Genomic DNA, 27,356 nt, shown 5'->3' with positions numbered 1-27,356 from the left:
AAAAAGCCTTAGCAACGTTTGCCAACCCACAAAGATTCTGTCGGCGATATGTTGATGATCTATTTTATCTCAAGGAGGCGCAGCCGGGCATTTTGTTTACCATGAAGAACCGATGACGGTGTCGGATATTTTACGGCGTGCATTGCGTGACTTTGACCTAGCGGTTGGTGTTCAACCTGCCAACACTATTCGCAAGAAGATCCTATTTCGTAGCTACCTTTGAACGAGGTGTTGTTGTAGAAAAAATTATTTCACGGGTCATAGAAAATTCACCGACGGGACAACCCAATGAGCATTAAACAGATTTAATGCTTTCAGCGTTGTGCAGACACCTGCTTAAAGAGTAGAGTCCAATCAATCGTTATCGCTCAGTGTCTTTGTTGCGTTGCGATGTGCTTGTTTTTAATTCTTTTTTCCTTTGTTTATCGTGCTCTGTACTACGCGCATTCAGCGCTATTTACCCCGATAAAGGCGACCTGTGTAGGGCGTCGAAACGTCGATGCAAAAATACGATTGCCAGAAGAGTTCTATAAAGTTGAAAGTTGTTTGTTCAGCTAGAAAAAAACGAGCAAGCGTTTCGTCCACCAGGTTGCATATTTAACAAATTTGTCATGTAACTGGTGTGATGCTAAACAAAATACTAGTTGTTTTTCAAGGACTTATATTTTTGCTGACGTTTCGCCCACCAGAACGTTCTTCAGAGCAAGTGTCTTCAGTGTTATTGTAAGTGTCAGCTATTGTAAAAGTTTTTTTGAATGTCATAATCGAGTTCACCTGCATTAGCAACATAGGGTTGAAATAAAAACATCCATTATAAAGGGAGTTTAGGTTGGGCTTCATGCCCGAGTAAGTGGTTTCGGCCCGAACCTTTTGAGGCGGGTTTGTTGCATCACTATAGTTTCAACTTTAAACAATTTTAAGGTAGAAAGTATCAAATCGGTGACTTTCTCACTGTGATAATAGGCTAATTGTATTTTACAAACAAACGGTGTTTGGGTGAGTATAATACATACCACAAAACGCACTTTTGGCGTTTCATTTCGAGAAGGATATTTATTGAAAGTCTTGACAATTTGGCCCACAAATAGTTAGGGCAACTCCAATTTCGTTGGCACAAGGTTCATTGAATTTTCTCTACAACTAGGTTATACGCAAATGGTTCAAGAGTTGTGACATTACAATTAATGTTTGTTTAATACAGGGGTTCCCAACCTTTTTACGATCCCGTACCACTTGGACGCTCTGTACTGCCACGCGTACCACTTCTTGCAGAACAACTAATTTGATCGAATCAAACGCTAATTGTAGCTTAAGCTATAAAACAGTAGATGATATCTATCAAGAGCAATCATTTGACAAAATTAACGCCCACTGTCCCACAGCGTTGCACGGCTTTTCAAAGCAACTGTGCTTGTTAAAATTGACATGACCTGTATTTTGAAGATCATAATGATACGAAACAACAGGAATAGTTACGTAACAATAACAATAGGCATCATGAAAAAAAAATTGTAAACAAAACCAGATAAACAAAATATAAAGTTGCGAATCCAGGTTTTTGTGAAAAAACGGAAGCTACTCGCGTACCACCTGAATAATCTTCGCGTACCACTAGTGGTACGCGAACCACAGGTTGGGAACCCCTGGTTTAATACATGGGTGCACAACCTTTTTGCTACGACGGCCGCATCGCAAATTCTTATTTCACCAACGGCCGCCATTTACCTGCTTATTTTTGTTTTCAAATTACTCATGTAAAGAAATTGGTTTATATCATATATATATCATCTAATCTCTAATGGCACCCAAAAAGAACAGATAAATTTCTAGCTTGGTGCACAGATTGGGCGACACAGTATGAAGATTAGTCTTAAGTGTTTATGATGTCATAATCTATGTTGTGATGCTTGTGGCAACTGTTTTGTCACGCCATACAATACTAAACATATGTTCAGTATTCTATGGTCACGCTGAGCAACTTTGCGGAGATAGCTGTCTTTGGCTGTAATAAGCGGTGCGTTCCTCTTGCGTTTTGCTAATTAGCTCTTGTTGAAATGCTTTGCTGCCCACTATATCAAAGTTAAAAATAGCAAAGGGAAATGTGATAGAGACAATTGCAATAGTTTTATTTTGAACAGAAATTGTCATGCAAAAGTATTTAAAAATCAATTATTGCAACTGTCAATCATAAAGATTTTGCCACTTTGCACCTATGCTGCTAAGCCAGACAAGGGACATAAGATTACATGGAATTGCTAAATTGCATCAAATCAATCAAATGACCAAAATCAAGCACATGGCTGTGATGAAATACCTTACACTTGTAACTTATAAAGTGCGTAAGATGATTTTAAGTGTAATTTGCCATCACAAAGGTCCACTCCTAAACTAAAAAATGATGTAACTTAGCGCGTATTCTTAGTGACGAGATGTTTATTCTTGTAGTATTTTACCAAGCGTAATTGAGTTATCTGAATACTTGGCAACAATCACTAATTTTTTTATTGCTTTGTGACGTATTGATAGAATTTACACATGTTAGCCCGGGGCTAGCACTTCAAGTCGCAGTTCGCCAGTCACGTTGTATAAGTTCCCAGATATTACTACATTAGTTGCACAGGGTATGTGGTAAACAAACCATATGTATATGTGCCTGTACTGATTGTCCACTCTGTTTTTTTGAAAATTTTGAAAATTTGTTTAGTGAAGGATTCAAGAAAACGATTTGTCACATTTTGGCAAACTGCCAGAAAGTTTTGTTTGCGAAAAAGAATGGATATAGTTTAATATATGAGTTATTCCACAACACACATGAGATTTGCCGTTCGCTACAGTAATTTTTAGTAATAAGATCAGTAAGCCTTGTCACGACAATTATTGCATAGTCATTGCGTGCATGTTGCCTTTTTTGCCCGCCGAAATTCCCGGAAACGTGCTTGTTTGCAGCCAGCCATTGCTGGACACTGCCAGTTATGAGTGTTTGGTATGAGAAAAAGCAAAAAAAATGCTTAAGGAATGTAATTATATGGCTATGGATTGAGCAGAATAATATATATATATATATATATATATATCAGTTTTCTTTTTTGTGTTTGCAATATGCATTAGTCAGGCCGAAGTGACAACTACGTGATGATGTCTTCACTGCCTTATCAAAAGCTACCTTTTCTACACTCAGCACCTTTCTTTGCTAGCTCGTTTTAATGTGCACCAAGTGTGTTAGCTATAATGTGATGGTGAAGTTGTACTTAAACTCAGTATTGGTAACATAGTTTAAAAGAGAAAAGCCGAAGTCGAAGATCCGGTCTATGCAAATTATTTCAAGGAGTGGCAGATTGAAAGTTTGATTGCGTGGTAGTTGGGCTATAAGCCTTTTTAAAATATAGCAGTTTTTGTATGTTGTAGTATGTTGGGTTGTGCTTTCCGGTCGCAGCGACCATGATGGTTTGTTTACTGTTATGAATTTTGCGTTCTACTGACACATATTGCGAAATACGTTGCATTTGTTCGGGACCAGTGCGTGTTGGCTGCACGTGTGTGCAATGACGCAAACCCATTTTACACACTGGAAGGACGCAATGTTGGAGTAAAAGACAGAAACAAACTCGTACGAAACGAACTCTTTGGCGTTAAAAAAATACGCCCACCTAAACAAACCCTTGGTTTATCAAAATTTACTCATCAACAAATCCGAATGGACGTGTACAATTCTAAATGGCTTAAAAAGTCAGTTAAAGTGCTCGTATTTTTTTAACGCGTTTGTATTAACTGGTGCTGGAACAACACCAAAAAAGCAATTTAGGCAAAATAATAATTAAATCAGTGATAGGGTTGAGCTATATTGCGATACGCTTCAATGATAGCTTTTGTTATCATTTTAATATTCGTTGTATCAACTTTACCACGTATACCAGTGGTTCTCAAACGTTTTTTCGTTGCGACGCCTTTGGAAAAGTTTTCTAATCTTGCGACGCACCAGCAAATAAAAGTTAATGAGGAAACTTATTATTGAAGTTGTGTTTATTGATACAACCACAGAAGCCACGAAACGGAACTATTCTGCGACGCCCTTGGAACATTGAAACGACGCACCAGGGCGTCGCAACGCACAGTTTGAGAACTACTGACGTATACCATAGTCATACATTTTTTTATTTGGGTATCTGGGTAAGTATTTGATTCTTGTTCAACACTTTTTTTGGAAATAAATTTCCATTTGACGGTTCAATGACTAACACTTATATTTTAACCGTAGTTGCAGTTAAGTGCCATAAACTGGCCACAACTACTGCAATAGTACAACAGTTGTAGCTACTCGGAGTTATGGACCTAAATCACACCAGTTTTCCTGCCAATTCTTTTGACATAGATTTTGAAGCCACTTCGATTCGTAGTCGTGGAAAATATCATCAATCTATTCAGTCCCTAAAACCCATACGGTTTACAAGGTATACACATTCTAATACTTTGTTTATGTCCCCTGGGAGCATAAAACAGTTGTTCTGTTTACATTAAATTCATGTAAGGTTTTGCTTCAAAACGAGCAATTTTTACATGTTACAGCAAACACAAAGCACCAATCGACAACTCAGGCCTATTTTCAATCATCACTCTGTCATGGCTTAGCAAAACACTGTACCGTGCCAGAAAGAATCTAAAATTTGAGGATATTCCACCAATTTCATCATCCGAGTCTGTCGCCACATCGGCACCACGGTAAGAAGATTGGGATTGTACATGACAAAAAAATCCAAATAAGGTTTTGACGGTCGGATTGTTTACATTGCGTGCTTTTGTTTATTTACCAGATGGCAACATAATAAGAGTATAACATGCAGCAATCACATAAAAGACCTTGATAAGTTGATGATGCGATTATAAATGTCTCCGACTAAAAATTGTTTGATTTGGCTTTTTTTAGTTTTATTACACCCACAATGTCAGAAATACCAGGATTAAAACCCTAAAAACTACGTCCCGATGTTTTTAAAAACCCCGAATTGAAATATTTACCTTTTAACTTCGAGTAACTTACGTGTTGCGCAATTTGTGGTGACAATTCCGCGGAATATTGTTCCACTAAAAGTGCCGTATTAAACAAATTAAACAACAGAATAAAAACGTTACTCAGTTTTAGTATTCAACTTCATGCAATTTTTTACTATTGATTTTACGTTGAAAAAATTCAACCTTAACCAAATATTTTGAGTTAAAAACGATACGCGGGTGACACAACGCACAGAAATTTACAAATTTGGTAAGAAAAAATCCCAACCCCAAACAATGGTGTTGAATAATTAATCACTCTCGATTTTTGTGCAGATTAATTAAATTTTACAAAGAAGAAAGGGACAAAAAAGGAGACGATGCCAGTATCGGTGTTGCAATGTATCGTTTTGTTCGAACCCGGTTTTGGTTTGCAGTTATCTTGAGTTCAATTTCTTTTGTGATTGCTCTCATTGCCCCAGTAAGTTATATCTCTAGCTAAACCTAAAAAATATATGTTGCTTTTTATTGCCAAGTAACTTTTTAATTTTTTTTTATTCAGGCTTTAATAGTAAACGAGCTTATTATTTATTCTTCAACAACGGGTGGCAACATTGGTTATGGTGTTGGATTATGTTTTGCAATGCTTGGTAGTGATTTGGCAAGAACACTCACCAATACCGCTTCATGGGCAATATCTGTAAGGTAAGCTAAAAAAATCTTATTTACACTACATGTTCTAACAAAGTAGAACGGACCTTATAATGACACACTGTCATGTACACATATGTGTTCATAGGACACTCGTTCGAACTCGAAACGCTGTTGCATATTTGCTGTATTGGAAGCTGATTAGATTGAAGAGCTTCAATCAAAAGTCCGCTGGTGAAGTAAGTTTATCTGACCCCATTCAGAATTACCATTATTATAATAACTTCACTAAGAATTTGTCAGAATTTATCAAAAAGACCAACATACCAAAAGCAACAACAAATAAAAAGCAGATGTAGTACTAACATGTTTCGCAGCGATTGCATCAATGTTCTGTTTGACATTGCTAAACCTTACATGAATTTTACTGGTAAAGCAAACCTAAAATCCGTTTACGTACCGTGGCCATGCTCTAAAACATGTTTGCGACCCTTTATGCTCAAACAAGAACAATACTGGCCAAGAGGCGACCGGCAAGAAAAACTGACAGGGAGCAAATTATTTCTATACTTTGCAGATGATAAACCTTCTCGTTAACGACCTGCAGCGAATCGTTGATTTCCTCGTATTTTCCGCATTTATGTGCAGTGCACCTGTTGGAATCGTAGCTGGCACAATCTATGCCGGATTTGTGTTGGGTTGGACAGCAATTATGGGACTAATTGGTTATTTCCTTCTCATCCCCATTCAGGTAATTCAATATTTAAAAATTATAGACAATAGCATAAAATTAAACTCCGTGTTTCCAGGGACTTGCGGTAAAATTTGGAGTCAAGTATCGTGCAAGCTCCGTTCTTCTCACAGACCGAAGAGTGCGAATTATGAACGAAATACTCAACTGCATTAAAATGATAAAATTTTACGCTTGGGAAGCCAGTTTTTCAAAAGTGATCGGTTTGTATTTGACTTAACAAACACATTCAAATTTTGGAAAATAATTTGAATGATTTTCAATGCACAGGTGGTATTCGAAAACGCGAACAAGGTTTTTTGGTGAAAATCGGAGCTCTCCAAATTGTGATCAGTGGCCTGATTCCGATTGCACCTATTTACGTCACAGTTCTAACCCTTCTTCTTCACACCGGTTTGGGTTACCCGTTAACTGCCGCACAGGTTATACTACTTTGCAAGGTTAAAAAAAACTGTGTGTTATTAAATATCGTCGCTATGTTTAGGCCTTCACTACCATGGTCATATTCAATTCCATGCGATTGGCTGTCGGAGTTTTGCCTATTGCCATAAAAGCATTTACAGAAGTAAGATTGTGTTTTCATCAGATGTACTAAGGCTTGATCGAAAAAAATTAATATGTCACGCTATAGAGCAGTGGTTCTTAACTTTTTTTCCTTGCTGCACCCCTTTCAAATCACCAACCAATTTTCGTACCCCCTGGGTTTTTGTATTTATATAGAATAGACCTAACCAACCTTAATGATTCAGCAACCCCGCACCCCCTAGGAACAGTTCTCGCATCCCTTGGGGGTGCATGCACCCCTGGTTAAGAACCCTTGCTATATAGAGCATTGTGCTGCAGTTACATCACAGCTGTAAGATACCGTTCCAAGAATGTATCATTGATCCATCAACTTCTTTAATCCATCAGCTAACTTTAAAATACGCAATCCACAACTAGCGATGTACCATTCAAACCGTTGCATTCACGGAATCTATTCGATATAACATTCGCATCTATTTCTGATCTGTACCGGTCACTGTGACACTGTCATTCTTCCGGAAAACAGAAATCAAAAATACGCAATTTACTCCTGAAATAAAAAATCCACTTACTAATACTGGAGTAAACTTTGAATAAAATGCATATTCTAGAGCAGGGTTTCCCAACCTGGTTTTTTTCGGGTGGAAGGTTTCCCAACCTGTGGTATGGTACGCGAGTTAGCTTCCGTTTTTTTTCACGAAAGCCTGGTTTTGCAACTTTATATTTTGTTTACAGTAAACAGTAACCAAAATCTCATTCAATTCAGTTGTGGTGCTTTAGTATTATTTTAGTAGGCCAATAATTATTCTTCTGAATAAAATATGATTCGATGAAATTAGTTGTTCTGCAAGAAGTGGTACGCGTGGCAGTGCAGAGCGTCCAAGTGGTACGAGATCGTAAAAAGGTTGGGAACCCCTGTTCTAGAGTCTAGACCACCGCTCGGCAATCTTTTTTGCATTGCGTACCGTTTCAAAACCGTATATTTATCGCAGACCGGCATCACGCCGCGGCCTAGTGGTTGCCGACCCCTGATGTAGACCAAAGTATAGATCGTTGAAATAGATTGTGTTTACATGAAGCCTAGCTACCGCCGTTCCGTATAATACGTTGATAGCCGTAATTTGCGTATTTTTGAGCAGTCCTTATTTAGTAAGTAATATTTTTTTTAGTAATATTTTTGCAAAATCAACCAAACACCCTTGCACTTATCTTTCATAGGCTTTGGTTGCTGTGGACAGATTTAATGAGATGTTGAAAATGGAACAGGTTCAAGAGTATCAAATTTCCGTCGCCGACAATGATCACGCCATAGAATTAACAGATTTAACTGTTTCTTCTGTTGCATTTCAAAAAGTAGCAAACAATTACCGTTCAAAATTGTTCCACCAGAATCGGGCTTTATTTATTCACGTTTTTTGTTTTTTGTAAAGCCAAAAGAAGATGAACCCAGAGAGAAGCCATCGTTATCCCATAACACGTCAGACAATCTGAAAAATGGGAATGGCCTTTCTGCACCCGAAGAAGTCGTTTTAGTGGAAGATATTAATTTAAACGTAAAGCGTGGAAGGTAAAATTTGAATGGTAGCATGTTAATCTGGGGTTGGGCAGCTTATTTCGCATATGTGCCGAAAGTGTGACGTTCGAACTTACGAGTAATCAGCGCAGAAAACACGGAACAAGACATACTTGGTTTTGGAAAGAAAATATCACTGCAATAAATAAAGTCCAGTTTGCACCTATATCATACTAAACCAGCGGTTCCCAAACTGGGGTCCGCGGTCCTTTAGGGGTCCGTGAGGCAATTTTGAGGGACCGCGAAGCGGTTGAAGTAATTCTATAATCTTATTTGGCGTCAGTTTGTGCCACTAAATAAGTTTAAATTAAAGTAGAATTGAGAATCGACTGTCTCCATTGCTAAACAATGGCCTTTATTGAATGACAACTATCAAAAATGCAATTGTTCGCGCACAATCGTAATGTTTTTGTCCTGTTTGTGATGTCACATGCTGTCTTTGAATGATTGTTATGCGCAATTTTGCACAACTAGCTAAAATCCTGCAATCAACTTTCGTTTTTATGAAATACACCATCAGGCTTAAGGACCGCGAGCCCTCGAAATAATGGCAAAGGGACCGTTTTGAAAAAATATGAAAAAGTTTGGGAACCACTGTTTTAGTAACTAAACTAACTCTCTACAACTGCTTAACACTGGTATCAACTATATCCAGCATTGCCACATCTATTTCTACCATGTTTTAAGATTCAGATGGTTGCATTGTGCTTCGGACACAAAAAATGACTCTGGGTTGGAAGACCTTTTTCTTGTCACCGAAAAAAATATATATGCAGGCTTATTGGAATTTGTGGAGCGGTTGGAAGTGGAAAAAGTTCCCTGATTTCATCGATTCTTGGTCAAGTTCGAATTCAAAAGGGCACTGTTGGTATTAACGGGAATATGGCGTTTGTTCCACAACAGGCCTGGATATTTCATGCAAGTTTGCGAGAAAACGTCTTGTTTGGTTTGCCATTTGACGCACAAAAATACGAACAAAGTAAAGTATATGACATCCACTTATTCTATCAATAATATTCTGATCGTAATCGCTTTGTTGTAATTTCAGCTATTCGATCGTGTGCTCTTCAACCTGATATTGACCTGTTGCCCAATGGCGATCTCACGGAAATTGGGGAAAGAGGAATCAACCTTTCTGGGGGACAAAAGCAACGTGTCAGTCTGGCAAGGTTTATATAAACGCTTATTAATTTAATTTAATTTTTGCTTTTGTGAACTTTTGTTACAACATGAACCAATTATGAATGTGTATTTGAAATAAGTAAACAGCTGACCACTCTGAAATGAAAAACGGAAACGTTTCCATATTTTTCACACTTTGTCATCCTTTCCGCAGGGCTTTGTACAGTGATCGCGACATTGTTTTGTTGGACGACCCGCTCTCAGCCGTTGATGCACACGTTGGAAAGCATATTTTTGACAACTGCATAAAACAACAACTAGCTGGAAAAACAGTTGTACTTGTCTCACATCAACTTCAATTCTTCAAAGAGTGTGACAGTGTGGTAATGTTGAAAGGAGGTCGAATTGTCGAGCATGGATCTTATGCTGAACTGATGAAAGCCAACAACATATTTTCTGAACTCATAAGGTAAAATAAAGATCAATATCGTATGAATTATTACGTTGAGAAAAATGGTTGGAAATAAAGAGGTAAAAAATGGCCCGCCTGAAGTGATATCCAAACACAACTGAGATCAAAGTGTAGGCTGGTGTGATCAAACACAGAGCCTACATGCTGCCCTGTAGCGGTTATTGTACCGCCTGCAAAGTAATTTGATAAAGGTGTTTCAGTTTATGGCCCCGGTGCAGAGAATTATTCTGCAACAGGTTGCTCAGAAAAAAATTAGACAAGACTTGAATTCGGCGTGACACCTGTTTTGTTTTGATAGAAACTTTCACTTAAAAGTCAAATCACAACAGAAGCAAAATGAGACTGAAAGCGACATTTGTGATGAGAATTGTGACGTAAACCAAACAGAAGGTAAAAGAGAAAGTACGTTTAGTTTAGTGCTGTTAATTTAAAAAGTCTACATCCACCGACAAGAAACCACTAAATCGTGAATTGTTCTCTTAAATGTGTGATTTTTTATGAGGCCTAGACCTACGCACTATTGTTGTGATAATTGCTATTAACAAAAAGCCACCCTAACGGGAAAATACGAAGTGAAAATCGTCAAATAAGAATACAACAAATATTTGTTACAATTCGCTTCACTTTCCTCATGTATGAATAAAGTTGTTAATATTTTTTTTGTGCCCTTTTGATAATAGAGAAAAAGCTTAATGTTTAACAAGTAAGCTTAATAAAATAACTTTAAACTAAATTACAAAATGTAATTAACTTTTGTTTCTTTGTTACCAAGCAGACAGTCCAATTCACTTGACTGAGGCTGATTCACCAACAAAGAAGGAATCTAATCACACTCCACTAACAGTTGAAGAGTCACAGGAATTTGGTTCTGTGCAATGCAAAACTTACCAAACATATATTAAAGCAATGGGCGGGTAAAAAAGTTTTTATGACAATGTATTTAACCATTAAAAGAATCATCCAAACCTTTTGTTTGAAAAAAATAAGTTATTTGTTTTACGCAGGTACGTCATAGCATTTCTTATATTTCTTCATACGTTTGTCTACATGTTTTTGGGCAACGCAACAACTTTGTGGTTTACTTTTTGGATCAATGAAGGAGGACAGGTAAATTGCGGTTTTGCATGAAATATCATAGAGGATTTATTTACTTTGACTTGTTTTTATCTTAGCTACTATGCCCAAACGGAACAACTGAAACAAACATAACATTTGCAATAAATTCGCTTAACTGTACAAGGGATACGAATATAGTCACTAATCCTAAACGAGGTTTTTATCAAGTAAGTTGTGTAATTGCATAATGCAACGTATCTGTGTTTAACCGAACCATCTCCTTTTTTAGATGATTTACGGCATTATTCTTCTCGCGTGTTTGTTGGCGTTAGTACTAAGAGCATTTTCCTACCCATACTTTGTGGTTCGTGCCTCGTCTAATATGCACAAAAAGCTTTTCCAAACAATTATGCGTTGTCCGATGGCCTACTTTGACCGAACCCCTGTTGGACAAATTCTTAACAGGCAAGCACCGTCATTAGTACCGTGACAAATAACAACATTTTTTATACTGCAAGACTAAATAATGCTTTATTCGTACAATGTTACATGCGTATACTGCAGATTTTCTAAAGACATTGACGAAATGGACAACCGGCTGTTGGCGACAATGAACTCATGCATGCAAGTTGTAAGTAAGAACGCGAAAAATAAACCGCATTTATGTTTACCCTTAAAACTATGATGTTGTTTATATTTAGTTTTCCTTGACGTTAATCAGCTTCGTCACCATTTGCTTCATTTTCCCATATTTTCTTATTGCATTTGCTGTTTTGCTAATTTCCTTTCTTCTGATGTTTAATATTTACCGGAGCGGAATTCGTGAGGTGAAGCGATACGAAAACGTGTACAGGTGATGTTTTATTATATACAGCAATTTAAAAATTTAAAAGTGCAATCGATAAACCAAAATGTGTACAGGTCACCTTGGATAACGCACGTCGATGCTACTGTATATGGATTGTCATCTATACATGCATATCAGAAAACAGAAGTTTTTGTTAAAAAGTAAGTCAACCCCAACAATCCAATCTTGAATGAAATAAACTTACTAAGTAAACGTGGCACAGAAAGATGAAACCTGACTGGTGGGGTCAATTATGGTCCAACACTACAAAACAAGTGTTATATCCAACACAAAATGTAAACTACCTACACTGTTGTATAGACAAAACCGAATAATTGCATAATCAATTTTTACTTAGCAGGATACGGGGTGTGCTTTTCTTTCTAACATTTTTGTATAATTTCAGCTTTGGTGATTACATCGACACCCACGCAAATCCATTTCAAGCTTACTATGCAGCATTACAGTGGGTTAACGTGCGACTGGATGTATTTAACATTGTTACGAACTTCGTAGTTGCAGTAATGGTTGTTGTGGCAACCACATATCCCGACACGTTCGGAATAGGTCAGGGTTCAGCTTTGGCCGGTCTTGCACTCACTTATTCCGTACAGGTAACTTTTAAGTGAAAATTTTCATTTTTTAACTAACAGTAGCATAAATTCACTTGACAACTTGGTTTCAGATATCCGGCATTCTTCAAGCCATGATTAGGTTTTTCATCCAAACAGAAACATATTTTACATCTGCTGAAAGAGTTCGAGAGTATGCAGAAATATCAAAGTTGGAAAAACCAGCAATTGTAGATGGCAACCGTCCCTTAGAAAACTGGCCCAATAATGGAAACATAAGGTAAGCTTTTTCGTTGCCGATATTGATTACTTTAATAAATCATACTAAAACTGTGTCGTAGCTTTTTGTTATCAGATTTCTTATGAGTTAAACCATTATGTCCTACTTTAAGGTTTGAAAATGTGTCAATGCGATATCGCGAAGATTTACCTTTGGTCTTACGTGAAGTTGATATCATTATCAAAGCCAAGGAAAAGATCGGAATTGTTGGAAGAACTGGTTCAGGTAATATAAATAATGATCTTTCAACATACGAGTAAATCACATAAATATACAGGAAAATCTTCTCTTGGAATTGCTCTGTTTCGCTTGATGGAATTGTCAGAGGGACGAATCTGTATTGATGGATTTGACACAAGTGAAATTGGTCTTGAGGATTTGCGCAAGAAGATGACTATTATTCCTCAAGACCCTGTTTTGTTTGTTGGTTCAATCCGCTACAACCTTGACCCTTTTCAACAACACTCAGATGAGGAAATTTGGAAGGCAGTGGAACGAAGTCACATTAAAGAACTGGTAAATTACATTTTGACAATGACCGTTTATTTCCAACATAAAAAATTGGGTATTCCAAAAATTACAATTACAGCGTTGTATAACTTATTTGTGGTTTTAAATGACGAATTTTCGCAACCCCCATGTATGCTTGGCAAAAAAAGTAAAATCTGCAGGGCTGTACGGTCAAGACATTGGTATAAACGCACTTAAACCAATTTGAAACGAAATCACTTGGCATGCTGGATAACGCACATTACTTGTTTTATATTGCATTTCACTTTCCATTTCGTCTCTTCACTTTTCATTTCGTCCTGATGACGACCACCTAACTGTGATTACGAAAGATTTGCTTGGTATACATTTATAATCCTGCCTTAAGATGAAAAAAATACAGCTGGAGTGTGGCATTTTCTTAACAGATTAACCGGTTGCCTCAAAAACTAGAAAATGAAGTGGTGGAAAATGGTGAAAATTTTAGCGTCGGTGAAAGGCAACTTCTTTGTATGGCGCGCGCAATCTTACGACATTCCAAGATTATTGTTTTGGATGAGGCGACGGCTGCGATCGACAGCGAAACCGACAGTTTGGTTCAAGACACCATACGTGAGGCATTTGCCGATTGCACGGTGCTTACAATCGCTCACCGACTTAACACCATACTTAACTGCAACAAAATAATTGTCATGCAAGACGGACAGGTGAGTGCAACTTGTTCCTATCATTACATACGATTGGATAATTTTGTGTAAACATGCTTGCTTTTTGTTTATGTTAATGTGGTTATCTATTCAACCAAATTTATATACATCTTAAAACAGGTCGCAGAATTTGGGGAAACACAAGAACTGATGAAAAATGGGCAATCGAAATTTTCGCATCTGCTTGCAGCTGGTTTAAAATCTGGTGAAGAGATTGTCGCTGCTAAGTCTACAAACATCCATAACAAAAACAACAGCAATAACACCACAGCCTGCTACATCAATCCGTCGTACACCTCTACAAGTTAAATTTAACGTTTTAACCGCTCATAAAATTTCGAGTGCTAATTCAGCATCACAGGGGAGATGTTAGACAAGAGTTGATGGGAAGAGGGTTTGTTCATTTAACTGATATTAACCGTGTTATTTTCAGTTTGTAATCAAAGTTCTTTTTCTTACACTAATGTACTCAAAAAAATTATATCCATAAATGAAATTAACGAGGCGTTTTATAAATTGCAAATTTGTGTTTCGGTTGAAAATATAGTCAAGTTTGTTAACATGGTTGTGTAAAATCTGTTACCGGTGACAAATATGAGCTTTGCATTGCTGAAACGAACTACAAAACATGGATGATTTCGGTTCCAAAATAATAAATAAACAAAAAATGTTGCAGATCTTCCTAATAGATGGCGTATGTTTTCAGGCGTAGGCTATGTTGTCTTGTGATGTTTAGCTAGTACGTATACCAATGACACAACGTCGTTGTGTACTTATATTGTATAAAAGAGGTAACTTGTCAGTAAATCGCACATACCCTGAAAAGTTGCAAAACTCCCCAAATCAAATTATGATTCTAACGCCTCAAAAGAAGTATGCCATTTGTTTCAATATAATAATCTAGTTGACCAAATAATATCTAAGATCTTCTAAATTGAAAAATAAAACATCAAAAAATATGTGTAAACATAAAGTAATCCAATTGATATAATATATTAGCCAAACAATATCATGGCGTTTTTTGACATAAATTGCATTAGCCTACATCAGATGTTGAATAAGCTTATTTGTTCCAAATCTTTACTATTTTTTCTGTTGCAGTTGTCTGGGTGGAACTTTTGTAGGCTTTGTGGTACTGTTTCTATTGTAGCGGCCCTGTCATTGATTCTGTAAAGGGGCGGCTACATTGGAAACTATAATGTTCATTACAATTGTTTGGTAAGTCTGATCTTTGCATCTCAATAACAGCTGACTCATTAATAGCCAGTGTCTCTTCTTTCCTCGTGTCCTTGAGTATACGAATTAACAGCAACAAATTCCAACAATTTCACATTTAAAAAACGGAAGAAATAGCCGGCTGGAATAAGATTGAATAGAAAAGACAAAACTTGACTAGACAAACGAATAATTCGAAAACCTGTTTTATAGCAAGACGGAATCTCAGAGTAAACCTTTTCTTTTTTTCACGGGGTTCGAACCCAGGACGTTTCCAAGGACGAATTCGCATCAAGGTTTTTTATGTCTGTAGGCTATACGGGTCAGGCGCGACGGACCATTCTTCCAAGATCTTGCCCTTGGCAATGCGCAATATTATAAAGTGATAGTGCCCTCTTACAGAGCTAACTTGCTTTCTCTCAGACACCAATAGGTTCTACTTAAAATTGTACCAGAAACGACAGTATAAGCAGGAGGAAGTGTGTGTAGCCTAATGATGAACAAACACCATATAATGTGTTCTAATGTAGCCCAGAGGCCATTGCCACATTCCTGTGCCACTTTAACTTTGTCACACCGCACCTTGCAGCTTGCAATCGGGGGCGGCTTACAATCGAAGGCGAATCGAGTAAAACCAAGGGCTTTGTGAACGGGAAATTCACCAAAATAACAATTTGCGCTACGTTCCTGCTACAGGTATGTAGCGAAATAGAAATAGGCCTATAGTTTACTTACGCAAATACGAATCGAAGCAAAAGTGTCTTGTTGGTATCATTACTCATAAGTAAACACTACGAACGACAATTAAATACTTGGATGGTGATAATAACAAGAACCACTATAACAAAATGATCAAAAAAGTTCCTTTGAGTTTAATAACCTTCATGGTCAGTTTATGAGTTTTATAACTTCCAACATATAAATTACCAGGGTAAATATCCATACTGCCTCCAGTGTTGAATGAGCGAGATCCTTTCACTACCTGCGTAGGTCTTGTTTTGTTTACTGTATCATAGACATGTCATACAGAGCTGAGGTAGGCAGAACTGAAGTTTCAGTTACTGAACAGTATCATTCTCTCATACTTATTTACATTTTACAAGCTGTTGTGGTAATAGTTAGTTTATGACAGGTTGTGATTGTGTAAAGTTTAATTTCTGACAACATCTGCTTTAAACAAAATAATCACCTTGGAGTTTCTGTTTTACAAAGGATGTCCGGAAAGCAGCAGTATCACAATGGTATGTTCTTAAAAAAACAAGTATAAAGTTCTTGACCACATTTCACGGTTGTATTCATTTCGAAATGACAAACACAAAAGCTAAACAAACAATTTTTATATGTGCTTGCCTTTTTGTGTTTATAGACACCCTGATTTTTGAGCATATACAAGTTAGCATTTGTTGTCGTTTTCTACCTGATTATTGTAAACTACCATTATTGTGTAATTTTTTACCTGGGTTTGTTTTAGGAAACCAAGTTCCAATGTATATGCAAGATCAAGTTCCTCAAAGTAAGTATGCGGATCTCTTGGCTGTTATAGAAGAGCTTGGAAAGGATATTAAACCAACCTATGCTGGAAGTAGAAGTGCCAGTGATCGACTTAAGCGAGGTTTGATTTGGATAAAATAAATATAGATGTCTGACTAAATGAAAAAATGTCCACTTTTAGGAATTTTACATGCTCGTGCCTTGGTAAGAGAATGCCTAATCGAAACTGAAAGAAGTGCAAGATCATGATATTTTTGAACCAGAGGAAAATTGCCTGACTGTTGTCAATTAGTTAATGTGGAGCTGCTGAAAGTCCCCAGAGTTAATGTGCAATGCACATATTTTTTACCTCCATTAATATTTTTCTGCAAAAGGCTAGATTGTGTGTGATTTTTGTGCATTTCATATGATACAATTCAGCTTGTAGATCATAATAAAACCAGATCTTCACAATTATTTCTTTTTATTTGTAATGAATAAGTTTTTCACAGCATATAGTTGATTAAAACAACATTTGCAACTCTACAATTTAATAGGTGGCTTAGATTATATTTTAACCAATGCATAGAAATATTTTTACTGCATAAATGAATTGATAAACAAAAATTAAGTAAAAAAACCATATCACTTTCCAATTTAAATGGTAAAAAAATACATCTTAAAAGGTAATAAGACAAAGTTATGACTTAACAACAACCTAAAGCAGTGGTTCCCAACCTTTGGAGGACCGTGGCCCCCTAAAAGTCACTTTTTGGCCTCATGGCCCCCTTTAAGTAACCCTGAAGGTCCTGTGGCCCCCTTGAAAAATGTAAAAGGCAATCTCGTGTTGGAATTCGGTACTAATTTCGGCTTTAAACAGGTTAAACAGAGTAACCAAGAATCCGCAATCATGAAAAACCTCAATATAAACAAATAGTATGTGAAATAGTCGATTGAATAGGGAATAAAGTCGCTTTTAGTGGGTGTTTCTTGTGAATCTACACCCGTGGCCCCCTTGAGGGGCCATGGGCCCTGGTTGGGAACCACTGACCTAAAGTATCCCATAACGTAACTTTTAACTTGATCTATCATTAAAAACAATAAAAGCAAACAAATTTTTATCAGATTAATTCACAGTGAAACTTTTTCACACATTACATGATTATAAATAACAAAAAGTTTTCACCAAAATGATATGATAGATAAAGTTGAACACACACAAAAACAGCAGCTATAATTTGGCAGCAGTTGAGCCTAATTTAGTTGCTTGTGTACCATCCAAGTAGGGAATGTCAATAAACTGTGCAATTTTTGATGCAGCTCCAACAAGTTGATCTTGAATAGGTTGGACAATTTTTTGGTTATCAACCTACGAAAAAGGCATGTATTAAAAGAATCATAACATTGTGGTGATTTCAAATAGATTTATTATTTATATTTCTCCTCCATACCCGGTAAACACTTAAATACCCAAGTCCAACGAGTGCATGCAGAGCATTCGATATCATGTGAAGAGACAGCATTTCATGCTCCACTCCTGGGTTTCGCAAGATCCCTGCAATCCACTTTTGCACCTAAAACAAATGCATTGTTTTAATTTTCACAACCTGAAGAACTGATAATAATTGTAGCCAATGACTTTGCTAGTGTTCAATCTTATACCAGAAGAAAACAAAAAACACCCTTCTAGGTCATAAAAGATAATGTTATCGGATCAGGAAACAGGCACAATTTTGTTTTGTAACAGTGAAAATGTTTCAAACAAATTTTTATGTAGAACAGTGGCGTGGGTAAAAGTACTACATGTTTAAACCTGTATATTAACAACGTACTTTTCCAGGCAGTGTGGGTTGCAGGTGAGTTTCAGTAGAATTCAGGAGAAATTGAATAGTCAACCAGTAACCACCAAGAAATACCGAAAAAATAGATTTTAGAAACTGTAACAGTTTGTTTGCCTGCTTTTCTAAAATAAAGGAATTGAAACCCTCCAAGACTACAGCGTTGCACTGGACAAGAAACTGAAGCCCCTGCTTTAGATCATCATTCAACTTTTTGGGCTCAAAAATAAATTCTCTGACTAAAAGATCTCTGAGAAACTTAAAATCTGGCAACAAGGTATCAGGGTTAAATTGTGTACCAGGACAGGATCTTCCTGATCTTCGGAGAAGTGAAAAAGCAATCAAGGATGGACGAACAAAATGATGCAACAATTGATTTCTGTAGTTGCCAATGATAATATGATTTACAGTTTCTTGAATAGTGGTTGGATCCAAATTGCTTGAGAAGGTTTTATGGCCTTTTACCTCATGTGTGATACCACTAACCCTAACTATAGATTTGGGCACATCATTGCAAGGACCTTCTACCTCAATGAGGTGTTTGAATTTTTTAAGGTTAGCTTGCACGATGTCCTGCACACTACCAGTTGACCAGTTTACTTTGATTTTACACTTGTCCATTATGATTTTAAGCCAAATAGTTTCCTCAATTAAACAACCCATATCCATTCCATGTGGGTGCTGAGAAAGTACCAATGCCATAACTGCCCATGGAGTATAATTCATATTGTGCTGCTGTTGCAACACAATTTTATACCCCAATATTTCCATGTATTTTTGCTCTTCACTTGATAAACGAAGCATGTACCTGGGATAGCAAGCATGAACTGCTCGATCTAAATGGCCAAAATATTTCCTCAGCGAAATGTGATCACAGAAATTGACATGAACACTTCCATAGTTGTCGCGTAGAATCGAACTAGCTTTAACTAGACCTGATGTTGATTCTTTTGGTTTAGGTATACCCAATAATTCATAGCCATATAACCCTTCTTCCAGTAGGCGGTCATATGATATACTAATTGGAATTAACAGCACATCATATGTTTGGGCTTTCAGGTATGGCTCAGCAATTACAGAAAGTAAACCAAATTTGGGGTTTAAACTTTTTCCACACCGACTACGAGTTCCTTCTATAAAAAACTCCATTGGCCTGTCACCATTTATAAGAATTGTATGTACATATTCTGTAAACAGAGCCCAGTACAAACGATCAGTACCAAAAGACCTTCTCATGTAAAATGCACCACATGCCCTTAGTACAGATCCCATTACTTTCATCCCCATAAAATCCATCCCTGCTGCAATTGCTGGTAAAGGTAGGTCTAAGTAAAAGCAAACCACTGATAAAATTGTAAAGTCCATGTAGCTTCGATGGCTTGGCATAAAAACCACAGGATGATGTTTTATCATGTCCTTTAGTTTTTTAACAGTTTCGATGTTGATGAACACACCATCATGATAAATTGAGTGAAGAACTTTGAACAAAACATAGCCAAGCATTCTGAGTATTGTCATGTGATCTGTGAATGCTAACTCCTTAAGAATGTGCTCTGCCTCTTGTTTTACATCTTCTTCAGATTTGCTTTCCTCCCTTACAACTTGTTGTATTATCCACTGAACTCGATCAGACTCCATAGCAGTTTGCCATATTTTGGTTGTATGTCGATCATGGCAATGCATATACTTTGGAGGTTTAAAATCCTTTGTTGCAAAACGCAGAGTAGAAAAGTTTTGCTGTTTTGAATTATTTAACATATTTATGTACCCAGACTGGGTTTTCTGGGAGCCTTGGGACCCATATAACAACTCCATTTTGTCTGCACACAAATAAAAGAATAAAAAATGCCATTATTGTCAGAAACTAAACGAATAGTAGAATTCTATTCCTTAGTCATTCATTTTTTGTATCCTGGCATTAAAAAAGCGACATAGCTAAGAAACAAATTTAAAGAGCGTGGAACTCACAATGCAAACAGCAAGCATTTCCGTTCAAATGCTGCCTCCGCTACACAAGCAAATCTGCGATTGGGATTTCTAACGAAATTGACTACCGTTCTATCGTGAAAGAGCAAATGCGTGATAAGTTTTGTTTGCGATGGAAGTCTACCTTTGCAACTATGGTAAATTGTTTCATCGCATATTCGCATCAGCAAAAATGTCAAAACAAATGCAAACATGTACTTCGTACCTGCGCTCAATGTGCTATGTGAACTGTTTACTGACACGTGGTCAAAGTCAAAAGTTTACTTTAGAACGCAAAATTCGACGACAAGTCTGCAACGCATCTTTTCTGACTTTGTTTGGCTGAATGTTATGATTTTGTAAGTTAGTGTCCTGTCTTACTTTTGAAACTGTCCTTTGGGAGTTTGGGAAACTAGTTGATGCGCAGCGCCCTCCGGTGTTTGCACTTTCGTAGGGGGAGATCAGGTTACTGCGACCGCCCCTAACTTGTTGCAGAGCCGAAATGTAGCAAAGGTGACGTGTTCCCCTTTTTGCAAAAAAGCAAGACTTCATTACACATGCATGACTTTTGGTTAATCAACGTCTTTTTATTTCTTCAAATCAGAATGGTTGTATCTGTTTTTTTTCACTTTTGAACTTTTTGTCTGATAAATGCTCAGTTGCGAAAAAAAAACATTACCCTACCGGCATTGTTCTAAGTCCAAGGATAAGTCAATCTGTCACTTTTTGTTAATATGTTGGGGACACGTACGATAAGCACGTTGCGTCGATTTGCCTGAGCACGTTGCGTCGATTGCTTTACGGATGAACTGCCTGTCTTTGCGAACTGTTTCCTCAGTCGGGTAGCAGACTGATGCAAAGTTTGCATGAACGGCGATCCGACTGTATAGGCTATTAACTATTACCGGTAGGCCTATAGGCTGTAGTCAAAATAGCGACCATAGCGAGTTATAGCGAATTGTGAGAAAACGAAAAATACAAGGAAATATATACAAGACAAAATGTAAGTAGGCTACACTAACTATTACATAATATTAACAGACGCACTGCAGGATGTAAAATATCCTGAAAATAACGAAAGTAAACATCGACGAGTTAAACCCCAACACACAACACGTACAATCAGTAAATACAAAACACAGACGAAAACTTTACAACGAAAATACACACCATCTTGGACACAAGTTGGGATTTGGAAAAGAATGTTAGGCTAACTTTCAATTCAATGCTTTTACAAGTTAATCGAGCCTAGGCCTAGCCTACATTTCGCACATCCAATTTCACCAGCGACGACAAATTTGTTGAGGTCATGGCGACGTAAAGTTCTGCATGGCATCATAATCAAGTAGAGGCTATTCAATTACGGGTTGTAACGAAATTTGTCAATTTCTTTTTGGCGTCGAGTTGCCTAAATTATTGCAAATCCGTTGTATCAACTAGGTGATTTTTTTCGGTTTTATGGAGTTGATAAATTGAATTTAGTTAAGTCAATAGGCTTCACTGAATGGGAACAATGTCGCTCAAGTATTTTTGCTGCAGTGAAATGTTCTCCGGCGTCATTACACCTATGTACGAATAACTGTAGGCTAAACTAGATCAGGGACAGCATACGAACACATCTCACTCCGTTTACTTATGTTTTAATTTTTGGATAGGAGCTAGTGAGCTGCTGGTCTGGTCTAGTACAGCACTAGAGCTACCAACAAAAGTCAGAACTCAGCTTAAAGACGAAGTTGTGTAAATGTCAATAAGTGGAGCAAAGGAGCACACAAAAAACGACATCGAAATGCAAACACAACAAAATGATATATGTAGTCTACAGATTTTCTGCAAGTGAAAAGTGAGATAGGATACACAGGTAATAACTTACTTTAGTATTCCATATTTCCATTCCATAGTAGGACTACGACATTCTCGTATTACATCTACCGTATAGGTCGATAAACACTGTTTGTCAAACACACATGAGCTGACTTCATATTATTTATTTTAATAACAAAAAAGTTGTGGAGACCACATGAAACATGGTCAAGCAAGTTACGGATTCGTTATAAGCACTAAAACAGAAGCAGTAAAAGCGATAGATATTATAAATCAATCAATTCACAATTAAAAGTCATCAAACCAAAAGTGCGTAAACGGATACTAAAATTAGTCTACAAAAAGAATAAATTTGTTCGGGAGCTCATGATAAAAATCCAGATTCATCTCAAAATGTTCACCAGTTTGTGTCAATATGCTTGAGCTTTCTTCGGGCTTGGGGTAGTTGCTTTGCAGATACCGAAAAATAATCCCAACACCGCAAACACGATAAGTACAAGACCTCCAAGGTAAAGCCATCCATACTGATTAAAATCCAACATATTTGAATCTGGATTGACTTCTGAACATCCCTGCCCAGTGCTGGACCACCAACAACGAAAAACGGGCACCTCAAAGCTTATTTCGTTCGGATCGTTCATGTTAGCCATCTTGTCCTCGTGAAAACGATGCGACGTGCAGTTTAAACGTTTCAACTTTTGTGTGATGCAAAGAATGGTCACAGAACGACGCAACAGCAAATATTTACTCGAGCTCTTGTCACTTTTTTCCTCAGGTAAACGTTCGTTAATGATTGGCGATGTCGAACTTCTCCAGACATTGTTTGCCAAACAGGTGTGTCGAGGGCCATGTACACGACAGACTTTCAGAGGTACACCCCTTTCACAAATGTTTTGTGAATTTTTGAGATTTGTTAATAATAATTTTTGTTTCAGAAAACAAGAGCAATGTTGTCACTTATCTGTTATAATTGGAATGTTGGTCTGTCTGCTAAAAAATCCTTTATTTGATACCATGACCCCCCCTGGAAAAAAGAAAAACGCAAACGGTCGGAGAATCCGCAACTTAAAACAAAACACAATAAACATTCACACAGTGTTATACAAAAACTATTCCTGGAACGTAAATTGAAGACGCCGTAGGTCTCCACCCCTTTATTACAAGTGTAACTGTAACAGAACAGAATAAGGTTTTACAACAAATTAAATGAATCGAACATTATTACTTAACAATAGTTCGGTAACAAGCATATTATTACGTGCCATGTCCCCCCTCAAGAAATTTTGACCGGCTGTTTTAGTATTAAATCTTGCAATTTCAGACAAAACTGTGAATAGCAATGTGCGCTATTTTGTGTGTAACGCATTGATGCTCGTCACACATCTCAATAAACAATACATGCCAATCCAGGCCACTTGGCGTACAACTGCGCGTATGACGTTACAATGGATTTTATAATAGCTTTGTTAGGTCACACTCATACAAGTGAAGATAATTTACAATATGATTAAGAGGCAACCACTGTTAGAAACAACTGTGTCGAGTGTTGAAAAGTGTTACATGTATACGATCGAATCGTGACTATAACGTTCGTTACTTGCAGCAAGAGTAAGGGCTTCACAGGGCCTTAGGCTAACCAGCATTTAGTTGATATTGCGAGTTTAGTAGGCACAACAGGTGCTAACAGAGAGGTCTACACAGTCTACCGCCAGATAGCGCACTTGCCGCCGCAAGGTGGCGCAATATATTTTATATTGTTGACCCCCCCTAAAAACGATCCTAGATACGCCACTGACCACATACTTCAGTGATGTTTAATATTGTGTTTATTGTATTATTTTGCTACTTTGGGATTGGCAAGAATGAGTAGCACAGTCAGATGATTTTTGTTCTGAAATACCGTTTATCGAACGGCGATATGACGATAGTTTTGCCCTCCCCTGTATTTTTTCCTGCGGACGCCCATGTTTGATACTACTTCTGTACTGCCAGTTTGGCCCTGTGGCTGGTTAGTGCTACCGCGACGTGATATGCTTTAAAACAGGGATGGGCAAACTACGACCCGCGGGCCGCATGCGGCCCGGCAAAGGAGTTCATGCGGCCCGCCAAATGTTAGTACATTTTTAAGAGAAAGTTACCGAGCAACGCTGAATAGTATTATAACACGTAGAGAAAAAAAAAACAATACCGGGGATGCGATTCGCCGATACCTATATACCATGTGCAGTATCTGTACCCACACCATACTTAGGGACTAAACCAGTGGTTCTCAAACTCGGTTTTCGGGGCCACATGCGGATCCCAACTACTTATTTTGCGGCTCGCACCAGACCTCAGAAAACCACCAAACATTACTATTTTAGCTTTCAAAGTCATCTTCTTTAGTGATTTTCTTAAGGTTTCGTTTTTTTTTTGCGGCTCCCTGCACACTTAAAAAATACCATTTGGCCCCGACAATAAAAAAGTTTGAGAACCACTGGACTAAACACACATACTTTTTACGTGCTTTAGCCTGTTGTTTCTGCCACGTTATTATGCAAATCGTCGCTTGACACAATTTCTTCGTTCGATAAAAGTAAAAGCGATTCAAGTTTCAACTTTTGCACTGTTGACGCCAAAACTTGGGTCACTTTGAATCAAGTTTAGGTTGTTGCAGTACTTTGCAAACAGACAAAGTAGTTGGAAGCCGCATGGGCCCCGAAAACCGAGTTTGAGAACCACTGATTAAAATACATGCGCTGGCGGCCGTGACGAAACTAAAACTATTTTGCCAAACATTTTGATTTTTAAACTGCCAAAAACAGATTTCGTGAGACTGGAAAAAAGATTACCAGCCTATAGTAACTATATGCGTCAGACTTTTTATCCGCTTATTGTGTGCAAACAATGCGAAAAAACAGGCACCGCAATCGTCACAATACAGATTATGGCGTCATAAACGGTTAGCTTCGTTTAGCTAAACTTATGCACCAAGTTTGAAAATATTAATTTGAGCATTTTAGGCGGCTTTAAATGGCATACATATATGATACAAACCAAATTCTTTACACCAGTTATTTTAAAACAAAAACTAGCAAGCAATTGGCGGCCGTTGGTGAAATACTATGCGGCTCCATAAGATTAACAACTTTTGAATGCGGCCCTTGCACTGAAAAGTTTGCCCACCCCTGCTTTAAAACAACATTAGTTTATTGGCAGAAACAAAAAAAAACAACAAGAAACGTTAACAAGCAAAAACAGTTTTGGAAAAACTTGCGAGAATTGCATTGGAAAATATTTTACACACCCTGCAAAGACGTCTAGCCCAACCACAAAAACACAACGCATTTACATTTCATAAAAAGAACAAATAAGAAACAAAACCACAAACAATGTAGAATTCATACGCACAGCATCCGAACTGCGTAATATCGACACAATTTAATTTAGCAATCAAATACCTCCGGTGGAAATTTTTTAAAAGAAAAAAAAATCACAAAAAGACAAGATAGGAATCAAAAACCTGATTTTCAATATAACCATTTACCGAACCTTTACAGCTTCATCTTGCCTGTGGCGTTGGTACGACGCCTTACAGCTAAAGGGAGGCTAGTCTTTTTCTTGTCAGGGTTTAGTGGACAGTGTCCTATTGTGTGAGCATGATCTCCCACGGCGTAACAAAGTGGGCATTGATAGCTAGAAGGGAAATAGTCTATTATGGAATTACACCTTGCTTTAGCTTTCAGCACAGACTAAATTTACATACTTTCGTAGCACAGGACATGTGACTCTATTCAATGAATCTTTTAGCTGATGTCCGGTCACCCACTCGTCCACTTCCTTGTTATTTCGACAAAACGAACAACCCGATTTCTTTCGCAAACGTTGAGCCGTACCACTAAATGGGTTGAATACAGCATAAAACATGTAAACGAATAAAATCGACTTTTGACTCAAATACATAAATTACGTTACCTTTAGCCACATTCCATCATTTATCGATAAGCAACCTTAAAAATAAAAACATCACTCACAATGGTGTGGCATCTTTTAAAATATTGCCGCCTAATCCGTTGTTCCAATCCATTTCAGAGGAACTATTTTCCTGAGGTTTGGAAGAAGCAAACCATGCCATACCATTAGTAACGTGCGGTGACATAGGAGAGTTGCTAAGACTCTACAAAAACAAACAATTGGATACAGTGGTCAAGCCATATTTAAGCATGCCAACCGATGTATTAAACCATTTTTTTAATTAAACGAAGTTTCCCACAAACTGTAACACATGGTATAACAAAACTTACGTTTATGTTTGTACGCGATTGTGTGGGCGATTTAGTTACTGACCAGCTGGAAAACTCAGGTTTGTCACTCAAAACCGAAGCTGGCGTTGCGGTCGGCGTGGTTTGAATAGACTGATTATTGTAAACCATTGCCGAGGAACTCTTCCTATGACAGTAAACTGTTTTATGATTTGGCGCAATTAAATTGTAACAAAACCTGCCATTGTTGGTCACAAATCGATTTCTCTTGTGACGATTGCTGCTTTTGTGCATAGAACTTTTCCACGATTTCATTAATTCGTTGGTCGATATACTCCATCTCGGAAGAGGAAAGGTTGCTAAAACGTGATCAACTTATTAAGACACATTTTTTTTAAAGTTAATACAGTCGAATTCACTTAGTGAACAATTTTTAACTGTGACTAGAAGTGTTATTAGTTTCAGCTTAACACTGCACCTCTAAAACTAAAGTAATGGGACCGAGCGACCTAATGCAGTGTTGGTATGATTCTTAAATGCTACCTAAATGATAAGGCAACAATCTAGGGAAAAAACAGAAACCAAATAAAACAAAATATTTTTTTCGGACATAAAAAAATTATCTACAACCAGCAACCTGACTGTCCTTGATAATGACCATTTTCTGATGTTCGTGCGATGTATTTGAACCAAACCTTTTTTTGAATCAAAATGGCACACACATAAATTACCTACCCAACCAACACAGCATTTGAAGTAAAAGTTGATAAAAATA

The 27,356-nt window shown here is 37.4% G+C and overlaps 4 protein-coding genes across 7 annotated transcripts; 2 read left to right on the top strand and 2 right to left on the bottom strand.

Moving 5' to 3' along the window:
- The first annotated feature begins 2,528 nt into the window (after positions 1-2,528).
- Positions 2,529-14,706, top strand: LOC145239575 (ATP-binding cassette sub-family C member 12-like). 4 transcript variants are annotated; one of them, XM_080102932.1, is made up of 28 exons: positions 2,529-4,448; positions 4,564-4,716; positions 5,323-5,467; positions 5,549-5,691; positions 5,786-5,876; positions 6,215-6,388; positions 6,447-6,591; positions 6,659-6,810; positions 6,873-6,953; positions 8,132-8,266; positions 8,344-8,480; positions 9,263-9,465; positions 9,535-9,655; positions 9,823-10,077; positions 10,379-10,470; positions 10,853-10,994; positions 11,085-11,187; positions 11,253-11,363; positions 11,426-11,601; positions 11,701-11,767; positions 11,838-11,989; positions 12,058-12,144; positions 12,390-12,597; positions 12,669-12,835; positions 12,948-13,060; positions 13,113-13,351; positions 13,753-14,031; positions 14,152-14,706. In XM_080102932.1, the coding sequence occupies exons 1-28, from the start codon at positions 4,324-4,326 to the stop codon at positions 14,338-14,340; spliced, it is 4,185 nt and encodes a 1,394-aa protein (XP_079959058.1). In that variant the 5' UTR covers positions 2,529-4,323; the 3' UTR covers positions 14,341-14,706. The 4 variants fall into 4 exon arrangements, with proteins under 4 accessions (XP_079959058.1, XP_079959057.1, XP_079959056.1 ...); XM_080102931.1 differs by having other exon boundaries at positions 10,379-10,482; positions 10,856-10,994; XM_080102930.1 differs by having other exon boundaries at positions 10,379-10,482.
- A 1,617-nt stretch (positions 14,707-16,323) lies between these two features.
- On the top strand, positions 16,324-17,193 carry LOC145239579 (cyclin-dependent kinase 2-associated protein 1-like). The gene is made up of 3 exons (XM_080102940.1): positions 16,324-16,487; positions 16,718-16,858; positions 16,919-17,193. Exons 1-3 carry the CDS (start codon positions 16,460-16,462, stop codon positions 16,984-16,986), a joined length of 237 nt encoding a protein of 78 aa, XP_079959066.1. The 5' UTR covers positions 16,324-16,459; the 3' UTR covers positions 16,987-17,193.
- A 624-nt stretch (positions 17,194-17,817) lies between these two features.
- Positions 17,818-20,398, bottom strand: LOC145239576 (dihydroxyacetone phosphate acyltransferase-like). The gene is made up of 3 exons (XM_080102935.1): positions 18,549-20,398; positions 18,168-18,290; positions 17,818-18,085 (listed from the first exon to the last, which is right to left on the bottom strand). The coding sequence occupies exons 1-3, from the start codon at positions 20,367-20,369 to the stop codon at positions 17,948-17,950; spliced, it is 2,082 nt and encodes a 693-aa protein (XP_079959061.1). The 5' UTR covers positions 20,370-20,398; the 3' UTR covers positions 17,818-17,947.
- A 5,113-nt stretch (positions 20,399-25,511) lies between these two features.
- On the bottom strand, positions 25,512-27,148 carry LOC145238796 (uncharacterized). Its single transcript, XM_080102062.1, has 4 exons — positions 26,624-27,148; positions 26,354-26,496; positions 26,086-26,217; positions 25,512-26,015 (listed from the first exon to the last, which is right to left on the bottom strand). Exons 1-4 carry the CDS (start codon positions 26,894-26,896, stop codon positions 25,874-25,876), a joined length of 690 nt encoding a protein of 229 aa, XP_079958188.1. The 5' UTR covers positions 26,897-27,148; the 3' UTR covers positions 25,512-25,873.
- Between the last annotated feature and the right edge of the window lie 208 nt (positions 27,149-27,356).

Source organism: Phallusia mammillata, chromosome 7, assembly GCF_965637545.1.
Source record: "Phallusia mammillata chromosome 7, kaPhaMamm4.hap1.1, whole genome shotgun sequence".
NCBI classification, from domain to species: domain Eukaryota; kingdom Metazoa; phylum Chordata; class Ascidiacea; order Phlebobranchia; family Ascidiidae; genus Phallusia; species Phallusia mammillata.
This window is presented reverse-complemented; position numbering and strand designations above follow the sequence as displayed.

What these genes read in the sequence shown, in the direction of transcription:
- LOC145239575 (XM_080102930.1), top strand. Translation starts at nt 4,324, where the DNA reads ATGGACCTAAATCACACCAGTTTTCCTGCCAATTCTTTTGACATAGAT. An exon ending in CAGTTTTTCAAAAGTGATCG is followed by an intron (nt 6,592 to 6,658) that starts GTTTGTATTTGA and finishes TTCAATGCACAG; the next exon opens with GTGGTATTCGAAAACGCGAA. An exon ending in TTAAACGTAAAGCGTGGAAG is followed by an intron (nt 8,481 to 9,262) that starts GTAAAATTTGAA and finishes ATATATATGCAG; the next exon opens with GCTTATTGGAATTTGTGGAG.
- LOC145239579 (XM_080102940.1), top strand. Translation starts at nt 16,460, where the DNA reads ATGTCCGGAAAGCAGCAGTATCACAATG. An exon ending in AAAGCAGCAGTATCACAATG is followed by an intron (nt 16,488 to 16,717) that starts GTATGTTCTTAA and finishes GGTTTGTTTTAG; the next exon opens with GAAACCAAGTTCCAATGTAT. An exon ending in CAGTGATCGACTTAAGCGAG is followed by an intron (nt 16,859 to 16,918) that starts GTTTGATTTGGA and finishes GTCCACTTTTAG; the next exon opens with GAATTTTACATGCTCGTGCC.
- LOC145239576 (XM_080102935.1), bottom strand. Translation starts at nt 20,369, where the DNA reads ATGGAGTTGTTATATGGGTCCCAAGGCTCCCAGAAAACCCAGTCTGGG. An exon ending in AACCCACACTGCCTGGAAAA is followed by an intron (nt 18,291 to 18,548) that starts GTACGTTGTTAA and finishes CATTTGTTTTAG; the next exon opens with GTGCAAAAGTGGATTGCAGG. An exon ending in GGTATTTAAGTGTTTACCGG is followed by an intron (nt 18,086 to 18,167) that starts GTATGGAGGAGA and finishes CCTTTTTCGTAG; the next exon opens with GTTGATAACCAAAAAATTGT.
- LOC145238796 (XM_080102062.1), bottom strand. Translation starts at nt 26,896, where the DNA reads ATGAAATCGTGGAAAAGTTCTATGCACAAAAGCAGCAATCGTCACAAG. An exon ending in TTAAAAGATGCCACACCATT is followed by an intron (nt 26,218 to 26,353) that starts GTGAGTGATGTT and finishes CAACCCATTTAG; the next exon opens with TGGTACGGCTCAACGTTTGC. An exon ending in ACATGTCCTGTGCTACGAAA is followed by an intron (nt 26,016 to 26,085) that starts GTATGTAAATTT and finishes TTTCCCTTCTAG; the next exon opens with CTATCAATGCCCACTTTGTT.